At 59.2% G+C, this 26,517-nt stretch overlaps 1 protein-coding gene across 3 annotated transcripts in view; it reads right to left on the minus strand.

Moving 5' to 3' along the window:
- Positions 1 to 5,285: 5,285 nt before the first annotated feature.
- Positions 5,286 to 26,517, minus strand: part of NFAM1 (NFAT activating protein with ITAM motif 1) — a 32,235-nt gene continuing 11,003 nt past the window's right edge. For all 3 annotated transcript variants that reach the window (XM_045463888.1, XM_045463887.1, XM_045463886.1), the window contains exons 2-6: positions 23,564 to 23,893; positions 22,255 to 22,367; positions 15,472 to 15,555; positions 7,421 to 7,507; positions 5,286 to 5,804 (exon numbers count right to left, since the gene is read on the minus strand). In XM_045463888.1, the coding sequence (XP_045319844.1) occupies positions 5,745 to 5,804; positions 7,421 to 7,507; positions 15,472 to 15,555; positions 22,255 to 22,367; positions 23,564 to 23,893 (674 nt within the window). In that variant the 3' untranslated portion in view covers positions 5,286 to 5,744. The remainder of the gene's footprint in view (positions 5,805 to 7,420; positions 7,508 to 15,471; positions 15,556 to 22,254; positions 22,368 to 23,563; positions 23,894 to 26,517) is intronic.

Genomic DNA, 26,517 nt, shown 5'->3' on the forward strand with positions numbered 1-26,517 from the left:
GAGGAGTCAAGGCTCCATCCCGTGGACGGAGGGAGCCACCGTGAGGTTTCGTAGGGGGTGTGAGGAAGGGGCCCAGCTTCCTCCTTCTGCAAGTGGACGTCCATCTCTCCCAGTACTATCTGCTGAAAGCCTGTTTTGTCCCCCCATTGAATTGTCTCGGCTCCTTTGTTGAAATGAATAAATGGGAGGTAATGCAGGGTTTTGAGAGAGGGGAGAGGTGTGGTCAGATCTGTGCGATTGGAAGATCAGTTTGGTGGTAGAGACTGGGAAGGGCTGGAAGGAGAAGGGATGTTCTTTAAGCTTCTTTATTTATTTTGAGAAAGAGAGAGAGAGAAGGGGAAGAGCCGAGAGACAGGGAGAGAGCGAGAATGCCAAGCAGTCTCTGCACTGTCAACACGGAGCCTGACGCGGGGCTCGAGCTCCCGAACTGTGAGATCATGACCTGAGCTGAAAACCAAGAGCCGGATGCTCAACTGACTGAGCCACCCAGGAGCCCCTGGAAGGAGAAAGGATTGAAGGGAGACAAGCTGGGTGGGCTGGACCCAGGAAGGAAGGGGAACTGGGGAGAAAAGCAGTCCCCTGATCAGGCTGGGGCTCCTGTGGGGAGGCTGTACCCTGAACCAAGGCCGCGAGGTCAGCCAGCCTGGGCCACCCAAGGCCTGTGGCACTCACTGGGGAATCTGAATGGGGGCGGGGGGTGGGCCAAGGGGCCCAGAGGAAAAGCTTGTGCTCCTCAGCCCCTCAAGGTCCACCAAGTGGTAAAATTAAACCCCCTCCAGATACAGCCATCGCAAGCAAGTTTTCAGGTAGCGAGAGGATTGTAAATGCAAAAACAATGCCAATTACAGCAGCATTATCCCGGATTATGAAGCTTCCAAGAGGCAGTTCACACCTCCAGGCGTGTTGTGCCCGGAAATTTCCAGGGGAGGCTAAGGGATCCAAATGTCTAGGCTGCCTGAAGCCAGGCCCCGCAGTGTGGGTGGGCTGCTGGGCAGCCCCGACTCCATCACCTCTACTGACCTGCCTTCATTTCCCCAAGAAGACAGACCACCCCAAAGAGGACCCCCCACCCCCCACCCCTACGATTCTGAGCGATATAAGCCTGGTCGTTGATCTCTGGCAGAAATTTGTCCCTTCAAGGACTTCCCCAGCCCTGGGGGCCGTGAGTCCATCTAAGACACTTTATGCAACGCCCCCCTCACCTGACCCGTGAAGTCAGGAGGGCCACACACAGTTGGAGGCAGCCCAGCGCTGCCCCTTCTGTGCTATGTAACCTCTAGCCAGTCAGCCTCTCTGAATTGTGGTTTCTGCTTTGCTAAAACGGGAAGACGCCCCCCCCCCCCTCACTTGGCAGGGTGTTTTCAGGATTCAACGAGCTCTTGTAGGTAGGCTTGAGGAACGGAAACCGGTACAAACTCCACGCGTGACCCCTCTGGCAGCCTCTGTTAAAACAGTGAATGTCCACACTCTGGGCCCTGGGGATTCCTTCTCGTCATTTCCCCAAGGAGAAAGTTTTTGCAAATGACGCCCAAGGATGTTTCCTGCGGCCCCTTCTGTGAGGTTGGAAATTGTAAACAACGGAAAAGGCCGTTTCTAGGGGCTTGGCTAAATTAGGATCCATCGGTCCTGTGGAATCCTTTGCTGTAATTAAAGAGTCTGGCAGCTTCTGCGTGGCTGTCACGGGCGGATCTCCACCACGTGGGGCTGTATGAACAAAGCAAGCACCTACAGAATCATTCCATGTAAGCTCTTCAGAGCCCCCCGCAAGCACCATACATTTTATATGTTCGTGTACATGCATATATGTACGTGGATGCAATAAAAACAGCCTGGAAGAAAACGCACACACACACACACACATACACACACACACACCCAAATGACCCAGTGGTCACCTCAGGGCGGGGGCACCGGGATGGAGGCTGTAACTGGCGGGAGCATCAGGGGAATTTTACAGCCTGCGTTATGCCTGTTACGCCTGCATCACCTGCTTGGATAAACACATCCTAAACGCAGAGTGCAGAGAGGAGGGTCGGCCCCATGCCCCGCCAATGCTCGCAGGCCGTGATTATGACCGCAGGTCAAGGGAGGAGCCTAGTAAGGGAAGTGTCCCAGGGCCCTGTGTTGCTGATGTCTCCAACTCTTGGAGTCTGAATCCAGGTCTGAGGAAGCCCCTCAGGCGGGTAAATGACGTCCGTTGGCACGAAGGAGGGACAGAGAGACGCCGCTGTGGCAGCCTGGCGGGGCTGGGGCCATGGCCCACCTCTCCTGGCTGAGCAGTCTGCCAAGGAACCTATTGAGCTACATAAAAATCCATCCTGGAAATCCCAGAGGCATCCTTAAGCATGGAGGGCGCCTTTAAATTAGAAGGGGAAAAAAAAAAAAAAAAAAAAAAGGCAGATTTGCCAGTAACTTGATTTCAGGTTGGCGAGGGCTGGTGGCCAAAGCGCAGTGGCTGTGCTTGGCCAAGGCCCCCAGGCCACACGGTCCTGCAGTATTGGGTGTGAGGGGAACCCCGGCCCCACCGAGGTTCTGTGTGGAACCGCACATGTTCCCATGGAAACTCTGCTTTGCAGAATCCTCTGGAAATTGTCGCTGAGGAGGGGCAGCCGCTTCCCACACCCATTTTTGTGTTCCTGGGTTTGGTTTCCAGGGACGATTCTCTCAGGCAAGCACCTGAGAGGAGCAGGAGCAGAAAGGGGGTTGGAGGCCGAAACCCGGAGGGAACGGGCAGCGGGGGCCATTTCTGAGTGGCTGCCCCGGAGGAGGTGGAGGGTGCCAGAAGTAAGCTGAACTGTTTCGGACGCCTGAGGCTCAGAAGAGGGTGTCAAGGCCCGACCTAGGAGGGCAGGGGGGGCTCCGCTGAGAGCTGGAAGGAAATCCCCGTCAGAGCCAGGCAGGCTAGACGGAGACTGTCCCCCTGAATTGGGGCAGGGTCTGGGTGGGAAGAGGCTGTGCCCAGGGCCTGGCCCTCAGGGGCCGCGGGGTGGGGGCAGGGGAGGGGGGGTCCACAGCGCTAGGCCAGGAATCCGCCCTCAGGATGTGGCCATCCACCCTTTGGGTCTAGGGCCCCCTAGGGCTCCACTCACCAAGGGTCTCACCTGTTCCCCTCCGATCCGACTCCTCCGGGGTGCTCCCAGCTGACCGTTCTTCCTCCGGCCACTCCAGTCCCGCCTGGGCCAGGAACAACCCTCCCCATGCCATCCCTCTCTGTTTGCCTTGCCCCCACCCCTGGGAGCTCCCTGTGGGGGCTACAGAGCCTGGGTCCCCATCTCCCCCAGGGAGTCCTAACCCCTCTTTTAGCAGACCCCCTCCACACTGCTCCGTGATAGCCTGTTTTTCCTGGAGGCTGAGTGCGGAAGAAAATGCACACCCGCTGAGCCTCTGGAGGAGCAGAGTTCCCCTCTGTCCTCTCTGAGCCACGCCCAGTGGTCTTGATTGTCACTGCAAGCAAGGCTCAGGGGGTCATGGCTGCTGGGAGGTGGAGTTGGGGTTCGAGAGAGGCCGGCAGCCACCCGGCCTCAAAGGGCTCCCAAGTGTGGTTGGTTCTTCCCCCCTGTGCCCATTCAGAGTCCAGAGGCCACACAAGCCTGTCTGCCCTCAAGGAGCGTCATTCGAAGCCCTCTCTGTCCCCTTCTCCTCTCTTACAGCCACCTGCACCCCCCTAAAGTAATCTGCCACCCCTCCACCTACACCAGCCCTTCGGGCTCAGGTGGGAACTGTTGAGCCCAGGAGGGACGAGATCCTATGTAGGTTTTATCCCTTTGTGGAGAAGAGACAGGGGGCGGGGCAGGGCAGCCTGGACCTGGGCAAGCAGGTGTACCCCCCGGGGCTGGCTGGAAAAGTCTGACTCCCAGCCTGAGGGGCTGGGGTCCTGGGGTCAGGAGAGAGAGGCCCAGGCCCAGCAGGTAGCCTCCTCCTGGTCTTACTGGCTTTGGTGTCTCTGGGGAGGCTTGCTGTCCCCTGAGCAGCATGCCTCCCCTCCCCCCCAGTATGCCTCCCCTCCCCCCAACTCCCAACCCTGGCCTCTGCCTCGGGCTGTTGGAGTCTGCCTGTTGGAGTCCGGAGCCTGGAAGGCACTTCTGCAGGCAGCTTCGCCCCCTGAACAGGCAAGGAATTCCTTCAACTCCAGCCTCCTGGTGAGCAGGGCCCTCTCCACTCAGCCTTATAATCCCACTAGAGCCTTCCTTGCGCTGTGCTCACAGACCAGGCTCAGAACCAAGCTTGGAGGCTGTGGGCTGCCCTGTCCTGTGGGCCCAAGGAGGCTGCGGGCCAGCCTAGCAGAGGGGCCGGGATTTCTTTGGAATGTCAGTCTACTGCTTCCCCTCCCCCAAGACCTCCCAGCCCATCTACCCTGAGGGAAGGGCCTGACCTGCAGACCCAGTGCTGCCTTCAAGCTGCCCAGTACGGCTCAGGGACCAGGGCCGGGGCTCATGCCTTGGGCCCCCCCCAGCGTCCCTAGACACGTTTGGGGTTTGTGTGCAAGGGCCCCCCCCTCAAGGACCTCTGGGAAGAGCGCTGGGGTGGGAGGGAGGATTTTACAAATGAGGTCGAGGAGAGCAGCAGGGGTGGAGGAGAGCAGGGGAGGGAAGGAGCAGAGCCCAACAGCCCAGGTGATCCCCACCCTTAGCCCCCTCCTGCCTGTGTAATGGGTTCCAGCAGGGCTGCTCAGCACTTGGAGCCCCAGAAACGGCTCTGTGCGAGCACTGAGGGCCACTGTCTGCACGGGGCCTGAGCTGCGGCCACATCGAGGGGGCCCTCCTGCAGCCCAGAGGAGCCCCAGGCACCAAACCACTGGGCTAGAGCGTGTGAGGAGGTGCCCCAAAGCACTGGGGCAGATGCACAAGGCAGACAGAGGGAGGAGGTGGGTGGGGTCCGCGTAGATCAGACGGTGAGGGCTCTGGGGGAAGGAGAAGTCGCTGAGGCCCTGAGGGTGGAGGAGGGCTGCAGGTGTTGGCAGAGCGTGTAGAGGGCCAGGCCGATGGGAGACGGCTTTGGGGTCCCCGTTGGGGGATGGAGAGCTTCGGGAGGTTCAGCCCGTTTGGCCAGCATCTGCCCCAAACGTGCCGGATCTGCTTCCTCAGCTGCCCTGCTCCAGGCCCCCAGCCTGACGACCGGCACTCAGCCACCTCCTTGGCCTCTGGCTCTGTCCCAGAGCCCAGCCCCGCCTCTGCACAGCTCCTTCGGGCCCACACCCCATTCCTCCTGTGCCAGCCCCCTCCTCTACTTTGTGCGGCCGCCGCCTTGTGCCTTTGACCTAGCCGGGCAGGGGCACGGAGGTGGGGTATTTGTGTAGTCGTTCCTTTATTCATCCCCGCGGATGCTCGCGCTCACGGCGGCACCGACAAGGGTCCTTTGCTGGGAACCTCCCCGAGGAGCTCACAGTTGGCCTCGCCGGCTCAGGCCGTGGTGCAGGCTGGCGCCCAGAGAGCCCATGAAAGGGTGCAGAGGGCTTGGGGAGGGGCTGTGTCGAGGAGAGCCTGTGAGGACTGAGGAAGGGCTCCCGGACAGAAGGGACAGTCTGGGCAAAGGCCAGATGTGAAACGCTGTGACCGGTGGGTCTGGCTGGGACACAGAAGGAGGGGGTAGGGGGCAGGCCAAGGCCGGAAGTGCCTTGAATGTAGGGGCAAGGTGATGGGATGCCCCTGGGGCCTCACTCCTGGGATAGGACAAGTCCTGTGGAAGGCGGAGCTGCTGTGGGGCATCTGATCCAGGGCGAGACCGAAGGGCCCGTGGAGCTCATCCTAGAGATTTTCATAGACCAGGTTAAATTCGCTGTCATTCGTAAATCTGTGCATTTTCTCCTGGGGAAAAAAAGGAAGGAAGGAAGGAAGGAAGGAAGGAAGGAAGGAAGGAAGGGTAGGACACAAGGAGAGAAGGAGTGGAGAAAGGAAGAGAGAGAAAGAATAGGTAGGAAGAGAACAAAGTTGTACGAATGCAGTTTTAGTCAGAGGCGCAGCTCTGACTGGGAGGCCTGTCCTTGTCCCCAAGGCCACCTCACCAGTCTCTTCCTCCACTCCACCCACCCTTGCTCTCTGCCCTCCAGCCCTTCCGCCTCCCCACATGCTCTTCCCTCTGCCTTGGGTGTTCCCCCACCCCACCAACTCCCCAACCACCACCTACTCCCCCTGCAGGGTTTGGTTCACACCCCCGAAAACCCCCTCCCCTGGCCGTAGTCTGATGCCTCCCCCCAGCACACCCCTCACAGGGGGCTGCAAATGCCTCTGTTTGTCAGTGACTGTTCCCGCAGACCCGAGGCTCCCGAAGGGGCCAGCCGTCCTGGCAACACCTCAGAGCCTGGCACAGGGCGGGCACTGCCTAGGATGGCCCAGACATCCTTGGGGGTCTCGGCAGGGGGAAGCCCTGCTTCCAGTCAGGGCCTAGTTCAGGGCTGAGTAGAGCACGGGCTTGGAGAAGAGGAGCCAACAATGCCAGCCTGGGCCTCCTGGGCTGGGGGGAGGCCAAGTTCCAGCTCCCTCGCTTCTGACGGCTCTTCCAAGATGCCCGTGGGCCCACCCACTACCCAAGGGCTCCTGTACTGGCTCGATGAACCCCCTGCACCTTATGATGCCCAAAGCTCGGGTGTCGACATTACTTAACCTGGAACTCATTTGAATTCAGGGCAGTTGGTTTTGTAGGAAAGGGTCACTCATCCAGTTTACAGATGAGCAAACAGGTTTCAGAGAAACCATGACCGGTGGCGCCTGGGTGGCTCAGTCGGTTGAGCATCCGACTTCGGCTCAGGTCATGATGTCCCTGTTCGTGGGTTCAAGCCCCGCGTCGGGCTCTGTGCTGACAGCTCAGAGCCTGGAGCCTGCTTCGGTTTCTGTCTCTCTATCTCTCTCTGCCCCTCCCCCGCTTGTGCTCTGCCTCTCTCAAAAATAAACATTAAAAAAAAAAAAAAAAACAACAGAGAGAGGGAGAGAAAGAATAATGATCAAGTGATATGCCTTGGCCTCCATCATGATGAACACGGACCCCTGACCGGGCCAGCTCAGGCTGGCACCAGCCCCGACACCAGCTTCCAACTTTAGCCAGTGTCAGCCTGGGGACAGCTGGAAACCTAATAACCCCTGCCCGATCGACCAGTGTAGACATTGCTCACACCGCAAAACCCTACGGGGCCCCAGTACCACGTTTGACCCTCATGGCAAGTCTGTGACTCAGTTTACAGAGGAGGGGACTCGGGCTCAGAGGTAAGCCCCTCGGCCAGGGCTGCGCAGCTGCCTGGGGACAGAGCAGGGGTTCAAACCCACTAGTCCCCTTAACCACTAGGCCGCCTGCCTAGGGGAGAGGGCTCTGATTCGACTGCAAGAGGTTCACTCCTGTGGTCCTATTTACCCCCATTTCACAGATGAGGAGAGAAGGTCCCATGGAGTGAGAAGGGGAGCCAGGCACGCTGCCCCACCCCCCTGCATACCTGGGAGACCGGATCTGGGTTGGGGGGCAGGCTGCTGGGCACGGTCTGGATGCAGGAGTAGATTTCAGTGTCTCTGCCCTGTAGAGACTGTGGGAAAGGGCAAGGGTCAGAGGAAGGTGACCTGGGGGGCAGGGACTGGGTCCCAGCAGCCAGGCCTCCCCGTTCTGATCACCTCTGCCTGCGGGCACCCAGGAAACAGGGCCCTTTGGGCCACAGCCTGTGAGGGGACAGTTACCTCGCCCAGCTACGTCACGCACGGCCATACCACTGTACCTTTGCACCTGCCCTCCTCTCTCTCGCGGAACCGCTTTGCCCTTTCCCACTTGTTCACGGACACTCTCCTCTCTGTGCCCCCTGTTATCTGCCTCACACCATCTCAAGCCGGGGTGGGCCCTCTACAGGCTCTGCCAGGGGCCCAGATCCACTCCCACAGTCCTTGCCGGTCCTTAGGCCCTCCAGAGCCTGGTTGCCAGCAGTCCCAGCCATGACACCCATGGCCGTGGTTCCAATAGGATGCCCTCCCGGCACCTGTCCTCACTCCCTGGGTCCAAAGCCACTGCACCCATGAGGGTCCTGGCCACCCATCCACCCCTATAGGATTCCTTTGACACCCCCACCGCGGCCCCTGCTCACAGATGCCTTAGGCAGCTGCCGGGTCATACACCTCTCCCATTAAGCTGTACCTGGTGCGTGTCTGGGTCACTGAACCTACAGTAACTGAGGCCACAGTTGCTCTTGGCCTAGCTATGAGCAGCCTGGCCAGAGGTGTCACGATGGTAGAAAGAGCTAGGCCTTGAAATCAGACAAGAGTAAGCATAGCTCTCAGCTCTGACCATGTGCCAGCCCTGGACAGCCCCTGGAACTCTCTGTGTCTGAGTTTCCTCACCTGTGAGATGGGAATAATCATATTTTGCCTTGCAGGCTCAAAGCACGATTAAATGAGATACTATGTTTGGCGCAGGGTTTGGCAAATAGTAGGTGCTGAACACCTACTGAATGACTATGAGTTGAACAATTGTCCGGGAGGCTTGGTGCCTCCCTCCCCTCTCTGCGGTCAGAGCCTGGACCCTCCTCCAGACTCTGCGGGGCACCCGGGTCCCATGCGAGGAGCAAACGCTGTTCTTCGGGGTTGGCACATCAGAGCCACCAACGGCCTCGGCGAGAGGCAGGAACCTTCCCTTCCCGCGCGCATACATGTCATATGGAAGCCGGCTGGTTGCCAAGGAGGTGGTTTCCCTGGCAACAGGCAAGCAGGGGTTGCCGAGGCAGGCTGGAGAGACAGGTGGTGCTCTGAGGCAAGGGAGGGGGGAGGTGGGGAGGAGAGGAGGGAGGGAGGCGCCGAGAGGTAGCAGTGCATGAAAACCCGAGTAATAAACCATTGGCACTCCGGAGACCCTCGCTTCAAGGGCATCACACACAGAGATGGCTAGGCAGCCCTGGGGATCAGTTCAAGGGGCCCTGAGTCAGGGGTCTTGAGGAGAGGGGCTTCTGACCCTCCTCCGGGGAGGGAAGGGGGCCAGACTGCCCCAAGGAGAAGCCCCGTCTCCAGTGGAAGGCGACCTCTAGGGCCCCTGCTCAGGCCTCTCTGGTCTTCAGGCCTGCCTGGCACACAGAATAGGCATCTGCTACTCAGCAGCCCTGTGCCCCCAGCCTCTGTCCGCCAGACCTGGATCTCCTCCGAGCTGGCAGCCCTTCCAAGCTGGACATTTCCGGTCACAGAGTGAAGGGAAAAAAGGGCCTCCCTGCTGACATCTCAGCAGGGGAGCCGGTCTGGGGTCCCACAGGTGGCTCCCTTCTCCCTCACGTCCAGCCCACGTGGGCTGCCTGTCACACATGAGCCCAGAGAGGCTCCAAGATGTCTCGGGTCACACAGCCCCCTTGGGCGGCAGAGCCAGGATTGAAACTCAGGCCTCCTGCCCCAGCTCCGCGCACTCCCCCTGGGCCAGGCAGCGGCTGGGGGACTTCTGAGACAGAGAAGAACACCCTGTCACGGGACCCCACCGGCCTCTGACCCTGCTGAGGGCAGGAGAGGCAGGGGGGCTGAGGGCAGGGCAGGCTGCAGGGGTCGCTGCCAGTTAGCAGCTGCTGAGTGAAGCCTTTGACAAGCCCTGACCTGCTGGGCTGCATTTGCATTCAGGGTGTGACCCGCTTGGCTGGGCTGTGAAATGCCTGGCGGCCTGGGGGGGGGGGGGGGGTGGGGGGTGGGCTCCGCACCTCCTGGGCTTCCTTTGTCGTGATGGAAACTGCCTCCCTCGGGGTGTGCCTGCTGGGAGAGGACTGCCCTGGCCTCTCAAAGGGCTGCACTGGGCTGGGCTAGAGCAGGGCTGTGCTGAGCTAGGCTGGCCTGAGCTGGGGCGGCTCGGGAACGTACTGTGCTCAGGCCGCGCTGGCCTGTGCTGCGCTGGGCCAGGGCTGTTTGTCTGGGACCCGGGCCCCCCCAGGTCCTTTGCTTCCTGCTGCTCTGTGGGCCACAGTGCTGACCCAAATGGCTGTCAGTGCTGAAGTGTGGAGTCAGTGGCAAAGCCTTCCTCCAGGTCAGCTGAAGCCAAAGCTGAAGTCAGCTGCCCCGGGGCCAGGACCTAGTACGAGGGTTCTAGACCTTGGTCCCCCTGTAAGACCTACCCCTCCCTGTGACCAGGAAAACGCAGGAGCTTCACTCTCGCGGGCACCGGCACTTAGGGACTTGCACAACGCACTCTGGGGGCAGCTGGGGGCCATTTGGGGGTGTTGTGCCAAAAGGGGCAGCGCTCATCGGAGAAGAAGGACCTCCGCTGTAGGTCAAGGTCCTGGCATGTCTGAAATGAATGGCCCACTGAGGGGACAGGAGTCCGGGGAGGCAGGGCTGGAAGAGCCCTCCAACGAAGGCTGCCAGGCTGAAGAGCTGGCAGTGGGGAGTCCCTGGAGGCTTCTGAGAGGGAAGCGACCGCATCGATGGCGTGTCAGCGAGGTCCCCCCGCTGCAGTGGGCAGGAAGGAGGGCAGCAGGCCAGGCTGAGGATGCAGCAGAGCTGAGGGAGGTGTTCCGCAGAGCAGATGCCCCACGTGTGCCCCGGGGTGCCCAGCACCGAGCCCCGTGGAAACCCAGGCATCTGGAGGGCAAGAACGGCCCTCCGCTTGTCCATATGGCACTTGACTGCTAGGCACCCACTGTGTGAGACAAACCACGGTCACGAAAGTAAGAGGTGGCCGTAAGGACCACAGAGGGACACGGAGAAGGAGGATAGGGAGGTGGGGGTCGTGGAGGGGGTGGGGAGCTTGTATTCTGAAAGGGAGGTCAGGAAAGACCTCATGGCCAACGTGCCATCTGAGCAGGGTGCCAGGGAGGGAGGGAGCAGCCCCCATGGACAGCTGCAGAAAGGACACTCCGGAACAGAGGGCACGGCCGACAGCAAGGCCCCGTGGCGAGGGAATGCCTGGTGTTTGGGAACAGCAAGGAAGCCAGTGTGACTGGAGACAGGGGGAGACCATGAGGGCAGAGCTCGTGGAGGCTCTGTCCGGGGCTCTGACATCAACTCTGAGTGAGGCAGGAACCTTGGGAGGTCGGTGGCAGTTGTGAGAACGTGCTCCCCAGACCTCCAGGCCCAGGGACCAGTACTGACCAGGGGCCCCGGCTGCGGGGCTCTGGAAGCCATCATCATGGGTACACGGAAGCCACGGAGGCCCTGGGGGCTCCTCCCAGCCGCTGGCCAAGCACAGTGGGGGTGCCCGCACAGCCTCCTACCCTGGCAAAGGACCTCCTCTCACACACGTGTGCACTCCCACCCTAGACCGTGCGGCCTCGGGACTTCCTCTCTGCCGTCCTTCCCACTTTCCTCACTCAGGACCAGCTCTGCATTGGTCTGATGGCTCGCCCAGACTTCCCCATTTTCTCCCACAGGTGGTTTCCTTACTAAGACCATTTCAGGTTCGCCCCAGCTCTGTGGCTGCTTCTCTGACTCCCCAAGGGCCCCGAGCAGAGCGAATGTGACCTGTGCTTGAGCAAGATCGCTCTGGCTGCTGCCCAAGGACAAGGATAACACTAGGCCAGCTGATCAGAAACCAACTGCAAGGCAGCAGACAAGAAACGGTGGTGGCTCCCACCAGCGTTAGCACCGGGTGGGGGGCGGGGATTCCGGACATGCTATGAAACGCGACGCGCTGACAGATCGGATATGAGCCGTGACAGAAACAAGGGAAGGACGACTTCCAGGGCTCAGCCTGGACAACTGGAAGGCTGGAGCAGTCCGTCCCTACAACGAGGACCATGAGTCGAGGCACCTCGGTGGGTAAAGACTTGGAGGCTGGTCTGAGGGAGAAGCCGGTGACTCAGATGGAGGGACTCTGGGGTTCAGAGGAGGTGTCTGGGCTGGACGTAGAAACGTGAGAGTTGTCAGAATATAGATGGTGTCAAACCTTGAGGCTGAGTGAGATCACGCAGGGGTTGAAGATGGGGAAGACGAGAGAAAGGGAAGAGAAAGGGTCCCAGGACTGGACTCTGATGTTGAGAAGTCAGGGTTCCACGAGGAACCAGTGAAAGAAGCTAAGGAGGCCCCGGCAGTGAGTCCGAGGAGGGGGCATCACGAGGGTGTAGAATGTTCTGGAAGCACGTAAAGAAAGTGTGTCAAGGAGGGAGGAGAGTTTGGTAGCGTCAGATGCTGCTGATTCATTAAGGAAGATGAGGACCAGGATTTAATCCAATGACATTTGGATGTAACAAAGTGGAGGCTGATGGTGACCTTGAAGAGGAAGATTTTGATGAATACCTGGGCAGGAAGCCCTCCTGAGGGGGGTCGGAAAAGGAGAGAGAGGAACTGAAGACAGAGAGTTTTGACATTTCTGTTATGAGTCGTGGAGAAAGGGCAGGGTCACTGGAGAGGGACGTGGGCTCGATGTAAGAAATCCAGGATGGAAGAAACCATAGCACGTTTGCGAGCTGTAAATGCAATATTCTACTGTTAAACCCTACTTTACAGATTATGGAACCAAGACTCAGAAAGTTTAACAGAACCTACGAGCAAAAGAAGTAGGCTTCGAACCCCAGTCTGCCTGACCCACTCCAAATCCGTGCCCCTGAATAGATTACTTTTAAAAAAACAAATTGGGGGGCGCCTGGGTGGCGCAGTCAGTTAAGCGTCCGACTTCAGCCAGGTCACGATCTCGCGGTCCGTGAGTTCGAGCCCCGCGTCGGGCTCTGGGCTGATGGCTCAGAGCCTGGAGCCTCTTTCCGATTCTGTGTCTCCCTCTCTCTCTGCCCCTCCCCCGTTCATGCTCTGTCTCTCTCTGTCCCAAAAATAAATAAACGTTGAAAAAAAAAATTAAAAAAACAAATTGGAGTGGTACAGCTTTTTTTTTTCCTCATGCCACAATATATCATGAGTATTTTCCCACATGCATAAAAAGGAAGACTTGACATAATTAAAAGGAGAAATATACAAAGAGATGGACAGATTTAACTCACTTCTCTCAACATCTGATAGACCAAAACCAAAAACTGATAAGGAAATGGAATATTTTATACAGCACGATCAACAGACTTGACCCAATTAACACACGTAGAACACCTAGTCAGCCGTGCACAATGCAAGTTCTTTGCAAGTGCACACAATACAGGCTGAGCCATAAAGTAAGTTTCGAGAGACTTCAAAGGATTAAAATCATACAGACTATATTCCCTGATCACAGTGGAATTGGCGAGAAATAAAAAATGGAACAATGACTAGAAAGTAACTAAACATTTGAAAATGAAGCAAAATACTTTTAAACAACCCATGGGGTGAGGAAGAAATCCCAACAGAAAATTTAAACTGAAAGATAATAAAAATATGACATATCAAAATTTGTGGGATACAGCTAAAGCTATAATTAAAGGGAAGTTCATAGCTTTTAGTGCATAGATTAGAAAAGAAGAAAGATTGGGACACCTGGGTGGCCCAGTCGGTTGAGTGTCCGACTTCCACTCAGGTCATGATCTCACGGTTCGTGAGTTCGAGCCCTGCATCACAGAGCCTGCTTTGGATCCTCTGTTCCCCGCCCCCCCCCCACCCCACCTCTCTGCCCCTCCCCTGCTCACTCTCTCTCTCTCTCTCAAAAATAAACGTTAAAAAAACCAGAATTAATGAATTCAACAAGGTCACTCTATATAAAGTCAATATGCAAAAGCCAATCATATTTCTACATACTTACGATAGACAATTAGGAAATAAAATTGAAATGGGGCTAGCACCTGTATCTGAAATCCCTAACGTGAGACTCAATGACATAACAGGTGTAGAATCCCACCACAGTGCCTGGCACATAGTAGGCACTCAACAAACGCTCCTGAAGTCATCACCCCTGTCGTTAATGTATGCCTACCTGCCCAGCTGGTAGGGACCGGCCTCAAGGGCTCCCAAAGTCTGTGGCCTCCCTTCACGTCTCCTTTCTTGTCCCGAAATCTCTTGAAACCACCCCTTAACCCCGCGGGGCCATTGGGCTTCTTCCGCACACCCTGGAGTAGTCTGCCTGAGCCTCGGAGAAATCTAAACACGGGCAGGAAAAAGATGTTCTGTGCAGAAGTGAGTCTCTTCCATTAAAACCACGCTGGTAGAAGGATATTTATTCATGTGGAAAGATGTTCATGAGATATTGCAACACGAACAAAAATAGCTGTACTACTCCAATAAAAAAAAAAAAAGTACGTGTGAGTGTGTATATGGGTCTCTTTGTATGTATTTATAGAAAAAAGACTGGAAGGTATAGAAGTCGATGTTACTAGTATTTATCCTGGAAGAAAATAGGCTTAGGATGATGGTTATTTTCTTCATAGACATACATACATATATAATAGAGAGAGAGAGAGAGAGAGAGAGACAGAAAGATCGTGTGTGTGTGTGTGTGTGTGTGTGTGTGTGTGTGTGTGTGTGGAGAGAGAGAGAAATGTTTTTATTCAAAAGCTGACACCAGAATCCCTCACAGGGAAAATACCCTGAGTCGTTGAGAGAGCAGAGGGGACATGGGGAAGTCTGGGACCACGTGGGAAAGTGGCTGGTGGAAATTCCCCAGAGTGGAGGGCTGGCCGTGTTCTGTTCCATTTGGAGCCGTTGGTGCTGGAGGGACATTGCCTTTGCCCCATCCCCATCTGTCCCCATCCTCAGGAAGTAGGGCCATACTCTGAATGCCCTCTGTGTGGCCCCGAGTCTCCTGCGTGTCCGGGTGGTGGGAACAGACCAGCGACAGCAGGTCCCGGCAGAAACGTGCAGGGGCAGCCCTCGAACACGCCCCTGGGGAGCCCGCAGGTCCCAGGTGTGGAGCCGAGATCCTGACCTGGCAGCTGTCGGTCTCATGGTGCCGAGAGCCCAGCTGACACTGGGTGGCATTTATTCACTTCCTCTACAGTGAGCATACGCTGCTTGCGGAACTAAACTAGACGTAGCTGAAAAGGCACGGTTGTCACCTTCCCGGCCGCTGGGCAGAGAGGGGCTGCGTGGGGACCGTGGGGACCGGTGGGCGGGCTCATTCACACCCCACGGGAGCGCCAGGCTGAGCCTCCCCCAGGTAGATACGAAGACAGGTACAGCACAGGAGATGCTTATGACACGACATCCCAGCTCATCCCAGCTCGTGTCTCTGCTTGATTTTAAGGAGAAGAAGCAATGCCTGCGTGTGGGGGAAGGGAGGTGTGAAAAACTGAAAAGCGTTGATGTGTTAAGGGCTTGCGACTGCACCTGACCTTTCCCTCTTTCTGCTGTTTGCTGTGATGCTGTTCGTGCAATAAAAACAGGAAAGAGCTGCTGAGCCGGTCAACGTCACTCATTCCTCCCCACCTCGTGCCCCGGCTGGCCCTTGTCCCAGAAGCGGAGGGGCGTGCCAGGGAGCGGGGCCCGGTGCCACCTCACAGCTCCCTGCCCGCCAGGGGCCAGGGGCCACATGCTTGCTCATCTCCACAGAAATCCCGCCAGGTTAGAATTCTTGTCCCCAGTTTGCGGGCTGGGAACTGGAGGCTCAGAGGTCACGCAGCCGGTACATGCCTGAGCCGGCCCCGGCCCCTGTGCCAGGCCTGAGAGAGGCAGAGGGAGCCCAGGCCCCAAGACTCACTGTGTAGATGGATTCGGCCACAGGCTTCTCCTGGCGGTGGGCAGTGCCGGGGTCCAGGCGCTTCGGGGGAGCCCGCATCTGTCCCTGCGAGGAAAGGAGTCGGGCGTCAGGGCGGGAGATGGGCAGCTCCCACCGCGCAGACCCCGACCCCCCCCCCCCGTGGGAAAAAATAGCAGATTGTCACCAGGCCGCTCAGAAATTGATCACTCAGCACCTCCTCCCACCCACCTTCCCCAAGGAAACGGGGCAAATGCCTCCAAGACCCACGTCGAGCCACCCATCTGCCTGCGCTTACGGAGCGGTCAAGACCCCCATGGGGCGCTGCCCACGGACCCAGTGCCTGGCTCAGGGGAGACAGGCAGTGCAGGACACGGTGACAGGGCCCCTGGCTACGGAGCTGACTGCTGTGGGTGGTCCGATGTCCAGCGCCACTCTGCCCCTCATTGGCCCTGTGGCCTCATTCATGCCACCTCCCCCTCCGGGCCTCACTTCCTCCAGCAAGAACCCTCCTTTGCGAGATTGTTGCAGAGAGGCGGGGAGGTGACCAGGGCATGAGTACTTGGCACTCAGTCCTCGGCCAACCAACACACGCCCGTCAGCCACCTCCTGTTGGCCGGGTGGTCCAAAGAGGTGGACGCCGTCCCCGCATTCCTGGAACCGAGGACCCCGTGGGGAGACGGACGATGAGCTCCCAGTTTTGCCAAAGCAGGGTTCATGCGCTGACCGACAGGACAGAGAGCCTCCGGTGCACTCTGGGGGGGGGGGGGGCACGCCCCTCACCTGGCAGAAAGGGGGTTTTAACCCTGAACGTTGAGGAACTATGTCGGGCAAGAGAGGGAGGGAAGGCAGGCAGAGGGAACGGCATGTGCCAAGGCCCTGAGGTCTCCAGGAACTTCAAGAGAGTCAACGTGGCCAGAGAGAGGCGAACCTGCCACAACGAGCAGGGCTGAGCTAACAGTGTGGTCTCCGTGGAAAGCATCTGAGTGCTTCCAGCGGGAGGACGGCCCTCCTCGTGGCAGGCACCACACCGCCACCAATGGAGCCACGGCGGCCTCGTCTCGGGGCAGGGGCTGATTAAAAATCCCGGCCACCTGCCCGTCCCCAGCCCGTTTACTCGGATTAGCTCTCCAGAGCTCCTCAACTGTCAGGCAGAAGCCGGCGCCACCCCGGTCGCAGCCTAATCATCGCCCAGGAGAGGAAGGCTCACCGGATGCCAGGTGGGGCCCTCTCTGCGCGCATCCCCCGCCCTACCTCATGTGTTTCTCAACACACCGGCAAGACAGGTTTTCACGTCACCTCCGTTCCCCACGTGAGGACGGGGAGGCTCAGAAAGGGCAGGCGACCCGCCTGAGCGACCCCCCCCCCCCCCGGAGCCGGAAGGGGCAGAGGTAGGACTTGAACCCGGGTCCGTGTGATTCACCAAGATGGCCGACCTGAGAGTATCAGTTTCGCCTCTCTGTTTTGTCCGAACGTGCGGGTCTCGTAGGCGGTTAGATAGGCGTTGGCACCCGCGTGGCACTTCACAGCTTACAAAACAGCCCTGAGACTTGCCCTCATTTGATTCTCTTTACTGCCTGCAGAAGTAGACCCTACAGGGGGGGAAACTGAGGCATGTCTAGCTAGTCAATGACTGCCTTTGCACGGAACCTAGACGTCCTGTTCCAAATCTAGTGTCCTTCCCCTGCACCATCTGTCACAGAGGCCGTGGCTCCCCTCAAGACAGCCGGGGGCCTGGTGCCTCTCCCCTCGCTGACCCTGCCAAGGCTGGTGGGTGCGAGCTCATGGGCAGGGGCTCTTCTGGGCCCTGGGGGGGGGGGGAGGGGCAAGACCCAAACCTGTCCTCGTGGTGCTTCTCCTGAGACCCGTGGGGCCACCAGGCAGGTAAGTACCATTGTGGGGGTGTGGGAGGGAGCCCCGAGACTGCCAGGGGGCCGGGGCAGACTTCGGAGGGCTTGCCGTGTCTTCCGAGGATGGGAGAAGAGTCTGAGAAAGTGTCACAGGCCACGGGGACAACGCACGGAATAGCACGAGGGCAGGAATATCAGGTGTCGGGGACACGCTCGAGGATGGACTGTCTGAAGGAAAATAGCTGATGGAAGTGAAAGATGAAGGCAGCAGATGAGCAGGAGGCTGGCGAGGGCGTTGCCACACGAGGCGGGGTCCACAGTGTCTTCCCTCGGAGGGCAGGGAAGCCACCAGATTTGGCGACATTTGCATTTTCTAAATTTTTTTTTTTTTCAACGTTTACTTATTTATTTTTGGGACAGAGAGAGACAGAGCATGAACGGGGGAGGGGCAGAGAGAGGGGGAGACACAGAATCGGAAACAGGCTCCAGGCTCTGAGCCATCAGCCCAGAGCCCGACGCGGGGCTCGAACTCACGGACCCTCACGGACCGCGAGATCGTGACCTGGCTGAAGTCGGACGCTTAACCGACTGCGCCACCCAGGCGCCCCTGACATTTGCATTTTCTAAGGCTTCTCCACTCCCGCCGGTTTGGGTGGGCTGCAAGTGGCGAGGGGCGGCAAGGGGAAGAGGCAAGAGATCTCCAGGAGTGGGGGGGTGGGGGGGTGGGGGTGAGTCCTGGGCTGTGGCGCAGAGGGGGTGCCCCCCTCGAAAAATCAGATGAGTGCATTTTGTTTCGGGGCTGGGGATGCTCCGCCCCTTGGAGCCAGCCTTGCCCTACCCAGGTGCCTTGTTCCCTGCCATCAACACGTGCCCTTCCAGTTGGGCTTTTCAAATGAATACACCAATCCGTGTGGCTGCCAGCAGCTCAGGAAACCTGTAGAGACCCAGCTTCCCCCTCTGCGAAATGGGAACAATCCCGCCGCCTTGCCTACCTCACAGCCTGGCCATCTTCGACTCACCTTCCAGATCTCAATGCTCACTTACTAAGCCGCTCCTCCCACAAGCACTGAGCATGTGTCAGGCTCCCCCTGGCAAGGGGGAGACGAAGTCCCTGCCCTCTAGGGCTTAAGTTATGGTGGCGGAAACAGTGGCAAGCACAAAGCACAGGTGTGGGGAGCAGGGCCGGAGGGGACAAGAGTGGAAGCAGGGAGACCGGTGAGGGGTGACGGCAGCCCCAGGCTGAGGGGCGGGGCAGGGGAGAAGGGGCTGGATGGCAGACAGATTGTGGGCAGGGCTTGCTGTGGGGGAGGGGGAGGAGCCCAGCGCAGCTCTAAGGCTTCGGGCTGAGCATCTGGGGGCATGGTGCCATTTGCAGAGACAGGGCAGATCTGGATGCTAAAAGAGTGATGTCAGGGGCAGGGGGTGCGGACGCCTGTGGGCCTCACACAGCGGGCCTGGTCTGGAGCCCGGGGAGGAGTCTGGGCGGCGTCAGGGGTGAGGAACATCACTTCAGGAGCAAAGCCATCACCAGGGAGTGTAGACCGAGCAGGGAGAGCGCTGAGGAAGGGGCCTGAGACGTGCAATGTTTAGATATGTGTGACCAGCCCAGGGCTGCTCAGGGGTCCTGGAACCCAGGGAAGAAGCCTGTGGCGGAGGAGGGAGACCTGCTGTGTCACATGCCCTCAAGGGCTGAGGACCGATCAGCCTGCTCCCGGAAGCCAACCTTCATCCCCAAGCCGGGTGGGAGCCCTCCAGCCTGCTCTCGTGGCAGGAAATCATCGGCCTTTTCTGGGCCAGTGGCTCCCGGCTTCGATTCATTTCTCCACAGCTGCCTGTGCTCCTGGGGTCCTCTGTGCCTCCCCCTCCCTTCTCCTCTTGCCTCTTGGCCCCCATGGCCGACTGCCTGGCCTGGTCACGGGCTGGGAGGGCCCCCTGCATGCTCGGTTCCTGCACTCGGTTCAAACCATGCTGGCCTGCGAGGGGACGGGCCACTGGCGGCCATCCAACTCTGGAGCGGCATCCATGGGGTCTGCACCCCAAATTTGGATCCAGTTCCAGGGAGCACTGGGGAGACAACACGAAGGCAGCAGTAACTTGTGGCCTTCCGAGTTCTCTCTCCTTCAAGGCCGGGTCTTGCACCAGCCCTTCCTTCCACACGTGCACGGAGGGAAGACAGGACGTGTCTAAGCACTTCGTTCCCCTGGGGGTCAGGCACCCAGCTGGTGCCTCACAGGCGCTGTCTTTTCCACCCTGGCCAGGTGAGGGGGAAAATCTATCCTTCTGATTTCTGGAGGAGGAAACCAAGGCTCAGAGAGGGCTATGACTCGAAGCGAGGGCAGGGACTGCATCTGTCTTGCTTTCCACTGTGTCTGGCACTCAGCCCAGTGCCTGGCATATACTAGATATTCGAGAGCTATTCCTGGAAGGAGGCAGGGAAGGTAGGAGTCATTGAAGCCAGGCAGCGGGGTGAGGGGCTGGGATTGGAAGTCAAACTGGGATCGGCTGAGTTGGACCCCGCCTCCCAAGACTTCCCTGAGCACCTACTCTGTGCCTGGTGCCTCCTTGGCCTTGCAGGACCCGAGACCCACTCATCACAATCCTGTTTTGCAGAACAGCGGCTGAAGCGGAGGCTCAGGGTCAAGGTCTCGCCCTGACCCGGCTCTGCCCTCCACCTGCTGTGCTTTGCGCCCACAGAAGCCGCTCGTGCAGTCACTCACGTGAGCCTGGCGTGGGGGTCCGCAGACGGAGTGTGGGTCCCTCACCACCCCCGCCTGAAGCACGGTTTCTGGGTCCACACCCCAGTTCCGGTAGATGTTCGCTGAGGGGCAAGCCAATCAAGAGCCGCCCTGCCCGTTGCCGTCATGGGAAGAGCAGAACTGGTGCAGGATGAGAGCCAAACTGGACACACAGTAGGTGCTCAGCACGTGTTGGTTGAGGGAGGGAGAGTGGGCCCAGTGGCGGGTGGGTCCCTGTCCTAATCCCGGGATTCCCGGCAGGCCCAGAGAAGCGTTTCCTGCCATCTTCTGCCTTCACTGCTCAGCTGTCCCTGTGGCCAGGCCAGGGGCAGGGGGTGGGGGGTGGAGGGCAAGGGCCCACGGAGCCGGCATGGCCCTCTCGGACCTCATGGCAGAGTCCGCACCTGGCCAGAGCAGAGTGGACCCCTTCTGCAGCTTGCCGGCAGGATGAGCCAAGTTAGGAACAGGTCATGCCAAGGCCACAGCCCCCATCTGTGGCATCCCAAAGCAGATCACAGGACAGGAGAGGAACTGGAGGGGCAGCTGAGGTCGTCACCAGGCTCTGGCCCACAGCTGACGGGAGAGGCAGCCTCTGGAAGTTAGTGGCAGATAAAGTGGCCGCGTCCACCTTTTTTGAGACCTTGGAGCCTTTTCTGGAAGAGCGATTGTGTCTCCAGCCTTGAAACGAGGTGGGAAACTGAGGCCCGGGTTCAAGTCCCAGGCCTGCCATCTCTCCCCCCACCTCCCTGCACTCAGGCCACACGACCCACGTGGGTCTCCCTGCAGCTCCTGCCTCAGAGCAGCCACGCCTGCTGTTCCCCTGCGGGACACACTCTTCCTGATGTCTGCCTGTCCCCCATCCTTCCGGGTGTGCTGTGGGGAGGTCCTCCCTGGCTATTGCTTAAAATAGCAAGCTCCCTCGTTCCACACTCACCACTCTCTTTGCTTTGCTATATTTTCCCCCAACACTGATCGCATCCGTTATGCTACTTATTTGTGTATTTGTTTATAGTCTGTCTCCCCTCAGCTGGAATACAAATTCGATGAAGGCAGGGATTTCCTGGGGATGAATTTTAGTCATTGCTGTAGCCCCAGGGCCTAAACAGGACCTGGAATTTAGTAGGTGCTCAATAAATAAGTGTTGAATGAATGAACACATGAATTCCCATCTCAGGGTTCGGTGAGGGGTGCTTCCCTGGGTGTAGATAGGGACCGGCACTTTGGGTGCAGCCGCTGAAACTTTCTTGACCCAAGGAGCCCGCATGGCTGTGCGAGAGCCCTCGCCCCACACTCAGGGCCTTAGCTGACTGAGCTGTTCCCCAGGCTCGGCCCCCAAGGCGAGGAGCAGAGAAGCTCTTGGTCCCTAGAGAGGGGAGCAGTGGCCTGAGCTGCTCTGATTAAAGGAGCCAGGACAGAGGGTCCAAACTGCAGCCCGGGGCCCTGATGGCCATCTTTGCACCCCAGAGCTGCACAGAACCTGGCACCCATTGGGTAACGCATTATTCTTTCACCCAGCATTTACCGAGCACCCACCACGCCTGGGCACGCGCGGAGCCACGGAAACAAGCTTGCCCTGGTGTCTGTCTTCATGGCACTTGCTGCCTGGCAGGGAGGGCGGGCAGGCGTAGAACGAGAAACCACAGGGCTGGGTGACAAGGACCGCGACAAGACCCCTGTGGGGAGGCACCCCGAGCAGGAGTCGGCCAGGCGTGGAGCTGGACCAAACCGCCCAATCCACCTGCCCTCCAGCCCTGACGGCCACGTGCTTTCTGCACGACCAGGGGAAAGTCACCCCCCTCTCTGGGTCTCACTTCCCAGGGCTGCACGGTGGGGAGACACCTCCCTCACAGAGTGACAGTGGGACACAGATGAGAGCAAATGCTTCTTCCTTCCTTCCTTCCTTCCTTCCTTCCTTCCTTCCTTCCTTCCTTCCGGGGAGCTGGGGATCCAGAAAACCCAGGACAGGGGCTCCTGATCTGGGGAGCTAGAAATGTTGGCATGTGGGCTTGAGGCTTCCACCAGATACCCAGAAGGGCCCATGACCTAGAAAAGGCTGAAGAGCCCTGGTTTGGAGCAACGAGATCGAAAGGCAAGGAAGGGGTCCCTAGTGCAAGAGGCCAAGGCCCACTGGGACACGGCGCCCCTGAAGCCGCAGGGAACGGGGTGGGGAAACAGCGCCGCTGGGTGCGTGCGTCCCCTACCTTCTTCCAGAGGAGCAGAGCCGTGACCAAGATGCTCAGCAGGGTCAGGAGGCCCGTGAAGCAAAAGAGCAGAAGCTTCTGGGCGCCCTGTGGGGGCTCTCGGTACCCTGTGTCTAGGAGGAGGGCAGGGAAGCAGAGGGTTAGTTCCCCCAGAAAGGCTGGGGCACACCCCACCCGGCCAACCCCCAGACCCCCAATTCCTATGTTCTCCTTTACCCAGGACTCCACTCACAACGCTCCCTGCTGAAGGACCCCCCCCCCCAAGCCCCCACCTCTACCAAGGTCCTCGCTTTTGGCTAAGCCCCTCTCTGTGTTTGCCGCCTTGATTCTGGTTAAGGGCAAAGACCACGTCTTTGCTTCTCAAGTGCCCCTGTCTCGGGGTGAACTGGTGTCACCGATTGCCGCTTGTGGGACCCTAGGTGAGTCATGTCATCTCCCAGGGCCTCCTGTTTGCCACAGGTGAGACGGGGCTCACGCGGGCAGGTGCGGTGAGGGTGAGGGGCCGGGTTTGTCCTGGGCCTAGCCGGTGGCTGGCCTGCACCAGGGGTGGGTGAAGGGCACAGTCCATCCTTTTATCCTTCCCTCCCACCCCCCTCCCTCCATCTGGCTGGCAGAAAACTGCAGAGTGCCAACCACGTGCCAGGCACATCAGTGTCTGTTATTTATCAAACACTTCCTGTTACCAGACACCAGCCCTTGCACACGGGATCTCATTCTTCCCCGTAAGAGCCCTTGACAGGCAGGGTTTTGCCATGAACGCCGGGTCCACAGCCGCACCCTGGCCAGCCCAGCTCCGTGGCGTTCCCAGCCCCCAGCCCCCGCTGGTGGGAGGCCCCGGGGCAGGTCAGAGAGTCGTGGCTTTGCTGATAGGCTGTTCTTAACTGTCTATAGTCATCGCTCCTTTGAGGATGTGATGAAACTAGGAAGCTTTCCCAGAAATACGCACATGAGCCCAGCGCTCAGTCACGGGCTGCCACAGACACACACGTGCAGCAGCCCAACTTGTGCCCAGCCCCCCCCCGCCCCCCCCACGTTGTGCCGGAGGGACACCGAGACCCAGGGCCCAGTGGTTTCTCTCGGGTACCCGTGGGGTGGCCAGAGGCATAGCTCCATCCCAGGCCTCTGTCCTTCCCGAACCGAGGTGGGTGTCGGCACGCCTGTGCGGCCAGGGGCTCCCCGAGGACACCCTGTTCTGTTTTGCCAAAGCTGGTAGAGGAGGTGTTCCCCGCTTTAGGTCCGGGGCCCCAAACCCTGCAGTGTGAACTCTCTGGGCCCTTCGCCCTGGGGAGAGCCCGGGAGGGAGCCTCACCTCGGACCAGGATGAAGATTCCTTTGCTGATTCTTATCAAGTTTGGCCAGTGCACGGAGCAGTAGTAGGTACCAGTGGCTGACGCATTGGGCAGCTGGGGCGTGACCCAGCATTGCAGGCTGTGCATCTGGTTCTCTTGGACCGGGTGGGATGAGCAGTTGATCTGCTTCTCAGAGCTCCGCTGACTCTGAAGGTCCACGTGAAAGTACCAGGCTGTGAAGTCCTTCAGTTCGGGGCTGTGCGGGTAGGAGATTTTGCAGCCGAAGGAGATGGCCTCGTTGGCCAGAGAGACCACGATGGGGGCGCCGACGTGGGTCACCAACTGTCCTCCTGCAGGGGAAGGAAAAGGAGAGAGCGGGAGCTTACTTACCCTCCGGGCCGCTTCAGTCCCTTCTCCCTCCTGAAGGCCTCAGCTCACACTCCTACCTTGCAACGCAGCCACGGCGTGCGGTAAAGCCAAGTGCTTTGTACGTACAACCCTGCATCTCTCAGCACACCCAAGGCAAAGTGTGTAAGAGCTCCAGTTCACAGAGGGGAAGAGTCCGAGGGTCAGGGAGGTCACCCTGCTAGCTTTCAATCTCTCAGCGGGTAGGGAGTGGAGCTGTAGGCCTGCCCAAGGCAGGCAGACTCCAGACCCCACATTCCTAACCGCATCCCTACTCAAAGGCCGGGAAGCCACGTTGGATAAGAGCACGGGTTGGAAAAGACCCAAAGCTGCCGAAGGTCAAGGAGTAAAAGAGGAAGGAGGCAGGAGACAAAATCAAGAAACCCTTCCTGGCAGGAAGAACTTCCTGGCAGAAGACACACAGAGGGGAGCCATGGCTCTCCCCGGCCTGAAGGAGGAGGCACGCCAGGCATCAGGAGGGACAAACCTTGCCCTGAATCTGTCGCGCCCAGCGGCGCTGCTTCCCCACCCCGTTCCCTGCGGCTTCAGGGGCGCCGTGTCCCAGTGGGCCTTGGCCTCTTGCACTAGGGACCCCTTCCTTGCCTTTCGATCTCGTTGCTCCAAACCAGGGCTCTTCAGCCTTTTCTAGGTCATGGGCCCTTCTGGGTATCTGGTGGAAGCCTCAAGCCCACATGCCAACATTTCTAGCTCCCCAGATCAGGAGCCCCTGTCCTGGGTTTTCTGGACCCCCAGCTCCCCAGAAGGAAGGATGGAAGGAAGGAAGGAAGGAAGGAAGGAAGGAAGGAAGAAGCATTTGCTCTCATCTGTGTCCCACTGTCACTCTGTGAGGGAGGTGTCATCTGTCGCACCCAGATTCTGTCGGGACATTCCTTGCCCTGCCTAGCAAGGTCACGCTGCGTCCAGCCCTGAGGCCCCTGGGCCTGGGACTCCCACCTCTTCATCTGGCCTCCTCCCACCCAGTCCCCAGACTCAGCGCGGGGATCCACCCTTTTAGCCACATTGTCCCGTTTGGCCCTCCAGGCAACGGCACCAGGCCAGTGCTGCCTCCTGGGGGCCGGGAGGTTGGAAGCGAACCCAAACCACCAGGAAAGTGGTCTCGCCAGGGCCGTTGAGGAGGCCTCTCCGCCTCCCCCCCCCCCCCCACCCGCCCACCCCGGGGCCTCCGCGTCTCTTCTCTGTGTGTCTAAGAGGCCTGGGGAGGCCAGACACGCTGTCACTACTCCAAGGCCACCTTCCTGTTTGTCCAAGCAGGAAGACGTTCATCCGATTGTCTTCAAAATTATTTCCCCGTTTGAGGTATCCTTCTAGAAAATGATCTAACGTGCTAGTGTGATTAGGCCGATCTTTACAATTCGGGGGACATCTATAAAAAGAGATGGCTTTTGTTCTGCATTCTGCCAGGGTTCGTTATTTTACGGTCAGAAGGTTAGGATCGCGACAGCGCGTGGCCCCGGGTCAAGTCTGCCTCGGACAGGAGAGCCCCAGACCTCAGAGAAACCACACTCTCCAGCAGCGAAGAAGGAGGCAAGTGTCTGTCGACCAGGAAGGACGGACAACCGGGGAACAGCGGGTAAAAAACGAGGAGGAGGGGGGCAGGCTTGTCACTGCCGAGAAGGAGTCTGGGTCCTGGCCGGATGGTGCAGCCCACCGCCTCCAAGGCCTCTTACGCTTATTGGGGTGTTAGCAACCCCGGAGCCCAGACCACAGCAGCCCGGCTGCCACCCAGGCCGTGCCAGCCCCTGCCCTGGCTGGGCACAGCTAAACACCACAACAACCCTTTGAGGCCACCACCGCAGCCCCATTTTGCAGACAAAGACCCCAGAAGGTCCTAGAGGCCCGGAGCCATGGAGTCCCTAAGTGGCCAAGCGGGATTTGAGCCCAGGCTTTGTCCGTGCTGAGGATGTGAAACCAGCCCCCGGACAAGGTGGGTAGTCGAGTCAGAGACACAGTCCAGTGTGGCCTGGCCTGGGGCTGGCTCACGGTGGCACCGACGCCCCGTGCAGATCCCTGGCCCAAGTCTCAGCTTCCCAGAGTCGGAGGCCAGGGGGCTGCGTGACAGAGAGCATGGGTGCCGAGAGGCTTGGAGAGGGCGCCCGCCTGCCCTTTGGGCACCTAGCCCTCACCCCAGACCCAGAGGGGCTTCAGTGGGACCCTCTCAAAGCTTGGAGTGTGTCCCCTGGGCGCCCACGCGGGTGGCATGGTGGCCGGTGTCCACCTCGCACCTGGTGATGGCCCTCGTTCAGGCAAAGGAAGTGTGTCCCCCGCCGGACGAAGTGGGTTGGGGCAGAGCGAGCTCCCTGGGGACCCTCTTGTATTTCATGGGCCGCCCAGAGGGGCACGCGGCCCAGGGAGGAGGACTTGAGGGTGGGACTTAAATTCCTGGGGCTGAGGAGGGAGGCAGAGCCGCAGGAGCACAGCCGGCGCACAAAAGTGCCCGAGGGGGCCCACTGCCAGCCCTGTGGGTACCCAGAGCACAGGGCCAGCTGTCACAGCACCCACCAGCAGGACTCCTCTGCCCTCTCCCTGCCCCTTCCCTGTCCCCCGTCTC

This window comes from Leopardus geoffroyi, chromosome B4 (assembly GCF_018350155.1).
Source record: "Leopardus geoffroyi isolate Oge1 chromosome B4, O.geoffroyi_Oge1_pat1.0, whole genome shotgun sequence".
Taxonomy (NCBI): Eukaryota; Metazoa; Chordata; class Mammalia; order Carnivora; family Felidae; genus Leopardus; species Leopardus geoffroyi.